Source organism: Macrosteles quadrilineatus, unplaced genomic scaffold (genome assembly GCF_028750875.1).
Source record: "Macrosteles quadrilineatus isolate MER2022 unplaced genomic scaffold, UCM_ALF_1.0 Scaffold_8__2_contigs__length_117827958, whole genome shotgun sequence".
In the NCBI taxonomy this organism is placed as follows: Eukaryota; Metazoa; Arthropoda; class Insecta; order Hemiptera; family Cicadellidae; genus Macrosteles; species Macrosteles quadrilineatus.
The window spans coordinates 33,080,486-33,088,191 of record NW_026542601.1 but is presented as its reverse complement, the minus strand read 5'-3'; the positions used below and the strand labels follow the sequence as shown (position 1 = coordinate 33,088,191).

Below are 7,706 nucleotides of genomic sequence, written 5' to 3'. Positions count from 1 at the left end.
AAGGCGTACAGCCAAAACTTGTATAGTTGAATCATTTAAAGTGGCGATCAGGATGCACATTAGCTTTGAATCCTTCCTCACCATTGCTCTTGTACAGTCATCTTTTTGAGCTCTTGCATAACCCTTACTTCCTACACGCCATCCTAATTGACATGATCTTTAACACCAAGTCAACGATTTGGAACTGCAAACGACAACATATTCATATAAACAAAGATAATCTAAACTCAGTTTTGGGGCTATGGACAAGGATTTAATAAATAATCAACGTATTCTGGTAGTTCCTATATCACTTTGTGGTTGTCCTTTTCTCTCCGAATGTGTTCCAGAGTTTTGACTGGATCGTTGGAGTCGCTTCTCCATTGCACGTCGGGGGTGTCCACTCTCATGAAGGGGTTGGTCTGCCATTCTTCGCCTGCGGAGCAACAGAGATTAGTGTTGTCAAATTTTAAAAATCTGTGGTCAATCTAAAATTTGTTCACCTATCTACTAACCGTTTTCAATCAAAATTAGTAGGGTACCTATTCCATTAGCTAATACTCTACTCTAATATTGCACTCTCCTAAAATATTTTAGAAATGTATGAATTTTTTTGTTAACAATTTTGTCTATTACAATTATTTTACCTATTGTCGAAGGTACGGTAGGGAGGCGCTTTTCCAACATAACCTCTGACCAATTCAACTTCCGGCCGACGTCTCTGTTATAAGGGTCAGCGTGTGAAGCGTACATTAAGTTCGGATATGTGAACTCATGCCCACAGAACACCAGCTGAAATGAAATCAAATTTTCTCAATTCAATAGATTATGTATCCTAATGCTGTACATGTCTTAGATTGTTATCCACATTGAGAAGAAATGGTTACAAAACTAAATTAATACCAACTCAGGCTAGCTATGTAGCTAAAAAATAGGTATTTACCTTCGTCTACAGCTCAATTTGTGGTAGCTTGCGTTACGGCCGTTTCGGCATTATAATGCCATCATCAGACGTCTTGCAAACTACCACAAATTGAGCTGTAGATAAAGGTAAATACCTATTTTAAGTTATACCACAGCTCACCATGTTTTAGGGATTTTAACTATGTCGGAAGAAAGTAACTTTTCAGGGAATACAAAGCTTACCCTATCAAATAGGCTTTTAGTTTGTTGGTTAAATTACTTATTTGTAACTTCTTATGTTGCTGGGTAAAATTTAAATCCTTTGTAGGGTGGCACGAAATCAATGAATACAGACCCTCTAAGAAGATCACAGGTTGGTTAAAATAGTCAGTCAAAATTTGGTGATCATTATTTGTAGTTGTTCCCTCCCACACCAGGAACACTGCCGGTTTCTTTTGTCTCTGCTTAGGTGCGAGCGAGAGGGCCGATTTGAAGTAAGAGAGAGAAGAAAACAACACGTGACAAAAGACAAAAGGTGTCACTAGCGCTTCTGGTAGAGGAGGGCACAACTACGAATATCGATTGCCAAATTTTGACTGACTAGGGCCCTTAAGACGTGTTCTTCTTAGAGGGTTTGTATTCATTGACGAAATGGAAGGTATGTTTTGAAATAGTAACACATTCGTACTAGTTATTTGTGTTGGCATTTGTATGGTGTGAGGTCTAAATACGAAGTTCCTATCATAGACAAAGTAACATACAGATGATAAGTTTTTCAGCAATAGTTCTACTGCTTATGTTACAGATTTATTATTGACTATCACCCCAAGGTTTTCTTGTAAACTTACAGTGTCATTAGGCAGGACTCCTAGTTTGAAGTATAAGTTCTTGTACATTTGATCAGCTGTTCCCTCCAAGAACCTTCCACATCCAGCAATGGTTAAAGTGTCCCCTGAAAACTCACTGATTTTAATTCAATGTTATATATTGAAAGGAAGCCAATGGCCGTTAATTCAATGTTATGCTCTAAGGAAAGCCAAATGGCTGATTTGGAGTTGTGATGCCAATCTTGCATACATTTACTAATCTACATCCATACCAGAGTAATGCCCATTTTACTCTTCAAAATAGGGAATCAATAATTTGGTAGAAAAATACATACAAAACTCTATTTTGATTAACGTGATTATTTCATTGCAGAATTTACTAGTACTTTTTAACTTACAAAAAAAGTCAGTGATTTTCTCTACTTTCCATTTTTTTCGAGTGAGTTTCCCCTTTGGTCCATAACAACTCAACATTTGCATGGGAACAAAAATATCTATATTACTGTAGAAGGTCAGTTAAACCACTGACTTTTGGAAACTGAAGCAGACATCCCATCTACTTGAACCAGCAGTCGCCAATTTAAATTTGTTATTAAAAAAGAATCCAGTTCTGTGACATAGTCACAAATTGGGCTAGTGTTTTAAATTTGATTAAATTTGTTATTAAAAAAGAATCCAGTTCTGTGACATAGTCACAAATTGGGCTAGTGTTTTAAATTTGACTAGTGTCCCTGTTGCTCGAATTCGAGCAATTGCTAAGTATTACAGGCGTTATTTTATAACAAACTTCAACCAAGTCAGCAAATATTCGTAGCAAACTGTTTTATTAGCAAACTTATTGACTGTTTACAATTAACCTATGCTCTTCTGCTCACTTTTGATTTCTGACAACAGCTGGAGTTTCATAACAATTTTTGTTTCCCATGTTAATCCTATGGAGAAATAAGAAACTTTAAAGGGCTCCAGGGCCTCACTCTCTCATTATTTCCCTAAAAAGAAAGTTTCCTGCACAACTTCACACTACGCTCTTTCCAATGACACCAAAAACATGACAATCGGTTCAGTAGTTTCGGAGGAGTAATTGTCACAAAAGATCTGCTTGCGTATTAAATAAGTACTAGTGTCCCTGTTGCTCGAATTCGAGCAATTGCTAAGTATTACAGGCATTATTTTAAAACAAATTTCAACCAAGTCAGCAAATGTTTGTAGCAAACTGTTAATTTAGCAAACTTATTGACTGTTTACAACTAACTTATGCTCTTCTTCTTACTTTTGATTTCTGACAACAGCTGGAGTTTCATAACAATTTTTGTTTCCAATGTTAATCTTATGGAGAAATACAAAACTTTAAAGGGCTCCAGGGCCTCACTCTTTCATTATTTCCTTAAAAAGAAAGTTTCCTGCACAACTTCACGTTACGCTCTTTCCAATGACACCAAAAACATGACAATCGGTTCAGTAGTTTCGGAGGAGTAATTGTCACAAAAAATCTGCTTGTGTATTAAATAAGTATATAGATTTAAATTCCTACCTTAATGTTTGTGGCTGGGATGATTGACTTGACATACAAGATGATGTAGCTTACAATAAGTCATACTATCAGTTTGACTTGGTAAAAAGTACACAGATTTAGTAGAAATCAGTAATTCACATCAGCGTTATCTGTTGATGTGTCTTACTTCAACTATGTCCATTCCACTTTGATTTAAAAACTGGCAACATCCTCAACATAAGGTTGTCTTGTTCTGTCAAGAGTCAGAGATTGATTAAACCAATAAGTTTTGAAACTTAGGACTGATGAACCAACATTGATTTTTTGTCAAGGAAGAAGTGAGTTATACAATGTTGATAAAAAGAGCTTATACTGTATCGTAAGCAGGAACAGCTGATACCTGTAAACACGACTCTAGGCTTGGTACGCAGCACGTAACACACGTCTCCCGTGGTGTGGCAAGGTGTATGTATAACGTCCATGTCCAGCGCACCGATGTGTATCCGCTCGTTATCCTCCACCATTGTCGTCAACCCATCGATTCTGTCATCCTTCCCGTACACAGGGATCTCTGGGTAATCCTTCAGCAACTTTCGATTGCCCCCGGTATGATCTCTAAAACATGGGGTGCAAAGAAATGTAATTTTTTTAATATAACGTCTTTCAATGTCTCTGCTGTAATATTTTGTTAAAGGGTATTTATTTTTCAGTATGGACCTAGTGTGTTTATCAGTCAACCTGTAGTAGTTCTAGGAGTAAAGTTTAAGATAGTGGCTTTAGCAGATAGTCAATGTTGAATATCACACTTTTTTTGTGACTTGTGAGTTCTTAAATAGTTCATAAACCTTACAAAAAAATTATACAACCAAATTTAATTCAACAGCATAGTTAGTTCTAAGTTCTAAAAAAAAATCTAACACCATGTTTCTGTACCTCTTAACGCAGTCCAGCAAACCAAACCGACCATTTCCAGTTTTACATCTGTGTCAAATACTGTGTTAAAATGTAAACAAAACACTTATTGTTTATTAATAGCCCAGTCACGACCCACTACGGGTGTTACAGGAACAAAAAAACAAATTTTTATATAGGAAAAGTTTTAGTAACCCAATTCTTTTTTAGAGTGTCTTATTGTTGTCAACTTTGATAGTACGTTCTCAAAATATTTTTGTTTACCACATTATAATCCACACTTTAAGAGATGGAAAAGTGACGTTTAAAATACAATTAACTACAGTTTTAGACACGTTTTCTCAGTTTCTAAGAGCATTGGATGAGTCTCAATTTTTTATGTTATCACTTAGGCGGTTAAAATATTACGAACTTGTGATAGTGGGTGTTCAAGATCTTGGTCAGTCGATAATCCTCCCCCTCCAGGTCTTCTAGAATCCACTGAGGCTCAACAGGATCAATGACTGCTGCTTCTTTGGTGATCTCATCAATTATCTGAACAGAAAACACAAACCATAATAGAATAGTCAAACTGCGTAAAAATAAGATAAGCTTTCTTTTACCAAATTGGTCTACCTTTAAGCCATGTTTACACAAGGCCAGTAGCAGGCAGGTTAACTGCCTCTAGTGTATTTAAAATTACCAGAGGCAGGTAACCTGCCCACTAACTGGCTTCATGTGGACACAGCTTTACTGGTAGATTTATAGAATATAGTATGATGTATGATATGTCATGAACAAACAGAACGGTATAAAAAAACACCTTCCTGGGAGTCGCGTACGATATGTTTACCTTACCGTAACTTACAGGGAAAGTTAAACACAACCCATACATGCAGTTAAAACACAGGTTGGTGTTTTAATTTACAGATCACTATTTTTTAACACAACATTTAACTAGAACTAGCATTATCGACTATTTTAAAATTGAACGTTTATAAACCCTTTCAATACACTTTCACAAATAAATATTTGTGAAAGTGTAATGTGCCTGACCTTATCTGTCTAGTATTTATTATGTCGTTTCACTTGAATTGTTACCAACTTATTTTCAAGTTTACACGTATTACGTGCCTCATTAAAGTAGACTGTTTTGAATTGTTTGGTTGATAAACTGGAGTGCGGCAAAAGTAAGTAAATGCAGCAAATAGCTACTTTGCATGCTATAATCAGTACAAGGAAGCCCACTTTGTCAGGTAACTGTAGGAAAACTCATATTATGCTTTTTTTTGTTCCCATATAGGCCTACGAGCTATTGGTAAATTTGCTAGACTCAGGCTGTATTCGAACTGACTTTAATGGTAACTTTCTGCGAACATCAACTTTCTGGTCCACAAAGCGTTCAGAAACCAGCTGTCTACAGTTTAGTGTGGGTGTGGCAAAGGTTATTTACGTCCAAGCAAAAGCATAACTACAGTGGTTTAATTAGATTACATTTATTTATTTATTTATTGCTCTTGACAATTTTCACATTGTGTAGAAATCAAAATTCTAACTCACCAAGTACATGTAATTGTCATGGAGAGCAGGGATGACTTTTATGATGGCTCCACGTAAGTTAACAGTCTTGGGTTGGGAGTGAAACTTTTCCCCTTCTCTGCGGTATGCTGCTAAAACTCCATAAACAAGTATTGAAAACAGAACGGACAAAAACATTGCTGTGCCGTGTCCTACGTCATCTGGGGTTTCTGGAATCAAAAGAAGGAATTGTTGATATAGGTACTCTCATATGCAAATTGGCACATTGTGAAATTTGTCAGTAAGTACTTTTATAAAACTGAGTTTGTTATGACACTTAACTCCTCAAGTCTAAAAATCATACAGTATGATGTATGGTAGGTAATTTGAAGATGTTAAATTTGACAGTAAAGTAATTTGCTCTTTCTAAAAGGCGAGGTAGAACAGTTTGTGTATAAAAGAGAAAACAGTACTTTATGACAGTACATTCTGTCGGTAGTTTATTCAAACTAAGTTCTTTTAAACTGGCTGTAACTAGCTCTCAAATATAAAACTGAATTCAATAAAATTAATTTATAATACCTAAAAAAATTACCTGTCTTCACAAGATAAACATTAGCGATCTTGACAAGCTATTCACGATGAGATAATCCATTGGAACGAGCACATAGTTTTTGCTTCAGTTAACAATCTGTTAAATCAAACACGTCAAAAATTGAAGATTTCTCTGATATCAAGAGATGAGAGTAAGGTAGATAGAACATGTTGATAATCTATGACACCCTTATCAACAGATGGTGTGATATAGCTTTTTAATACACTGTATACATTGAGAGTTACTTGTTAATTACATGTTGGTAACTAATAAAGTAACTATTAATGTGCGCTAACTAAAACAAGTTTTCTGTAAACTGTTATGACTTCTTCTGAAATCTAAGAGGCGTGATAAGAACTACTGAATTCGGTTCGAACTTTAGGTTCACCATCAATGTTAGCCAAGCAGACCATCTAATAAATCGAGTTTCCAACAAAGATATAATTCTGTTGATAAAATTCTCAAATAAAGTTAAGGAAATACAATTTTTAGTATAATATGGAAATAAACATATTGAAGGTATGGATGTGAGTACCGAAATCACCCACTAACATTGACTATTGGATACAGAAGTATTAAGTTGTTGTATTAATAGTCAAAGCCCACTAATAAAATAGCCCTCGGCTGTTGAAAGTTTATTATGATTTTACGAAATTAAACTTGATAATTCACCCTTTAAACGGAGGCTTTAAAAAAATAAAGTATTGTGAACTTGTGTGTTTTACAGGGTATTACCAACTGTATGAAACTTTTTATTCTGTGTGTTGGATGAATATGTGTTATTTCATTTGAGTTTTGCACTTTTATGGAACGAATAAAGACAGTTTACTATCTAGAGTTGTACAATTGTCTGGGTAGCTGAGTGGTTTTAGTGCTGGCCTTAAAATCTGAAGGTTGCTGGTTTGATTCTAAAACATCAACTAGACCCAGATTCCATTTCTCATTGGGCTATCATTTTAGCCAAAAGTGTAAATTATCAATTAATTATGCTTCTAATAAAAAAATCAACATTAGATTATATAAATATTCAGGATTTAAACCGTAACCTTAGAAAAAATAAATAAATAAAAATGCTATGTGTTGATCCACACAAATGATAGACACTCAAAAGAGTATGTTAGAATGCCGCCGAAAATCAATAACACAAAAAAAATATTTCTAACGTGGAAGCGTGTTTGATCTTAAAATCTACAATGTAACTTTATTGAGATCTGATAAGATAAACTAAATATGTTTGTATCAATCGGCATTCAAACAGTAGAGATGTTTTCAATCCAGCATTTGTTACTTTTACAATCAATTAGCAGACATGTAATAGGAGTAACTTGAGGTATGTTAATTTAAGTGATATTTGGAAAACATGTTTAATTTTTCAACACACTCAATTTTCTTGTTACTTCTAATATGTTTAAAGTATAGAAAAGTTGTTTGTAAAGTAATAGAAGACAGTGAAAAATTCACTTATGTAAGAAACACTTCTGTTTTTATCGATAAAACATTT

The 7,706-nt window shown here is 34.8% G+C and overlaps 1 protein-coding gene across 1 annotated transcript; it reads right to left on the bottom strand.

The window, feature by feature from the left end:
• Window positions 1-81: 81 nt before the first annotated feature.
• LOC129001430 (hydroxyacylglutathione hydrolase, mitochondrial-like) lies at window positions 82-6,351 on the bottom strand. The gene is made up of 7 exons (XM_054428689.1): window positions 6,206-6,351; window positions 5,653-5,840; window positions 4,526-4,647; window positions 3,602-3,816; window positions 1,731-1,834; window positions 627-771; window positions 82-415 (listed from the first exon to the last, which is right to left on the bottom strand). Exons 2-7 carry the CDS (start codon window positions 5,806-5,808, stop codon window positions 285-287), a joined length of 873 nt encoding a protein of 290 aa, XP_054284664.1. The 5' UTR covers window positions 5,809-5,840; window positions 6,206-6,351; the 3' UTR covers window positions 82-284.
• Window positions 6,352-7,706: the final 1,355 nt, after the last annotated feature.

What these genes read in the sequence shown, in the direction of transcription:
- LOC129001430 (XM_054428689.1), bottom strand. Translation starts at nt 5,808, where the DNA reads ATGTTTTTGTCCGTTCTGTTTTCAATACTTGTTTATGGAGTTTTAGCA. An exon ending in TTGAACACCCACTATCACAA is followed by an intron (nt 3,817 to 4,525) that starts GTTCGTAATATT and finishes CCCATGTTTTAG; the next exon opens with AGATCATACCGGGGGCAATC. An exon ending in GCCTAGAGTCGTGTTTACAG is followed by an intron (nt 1,835 to 3,601) that starts GTATCAGCTGTT and finishes GTGAGTTTTCAG; the next exon opens with GGGACACTTTAACCATTGCT.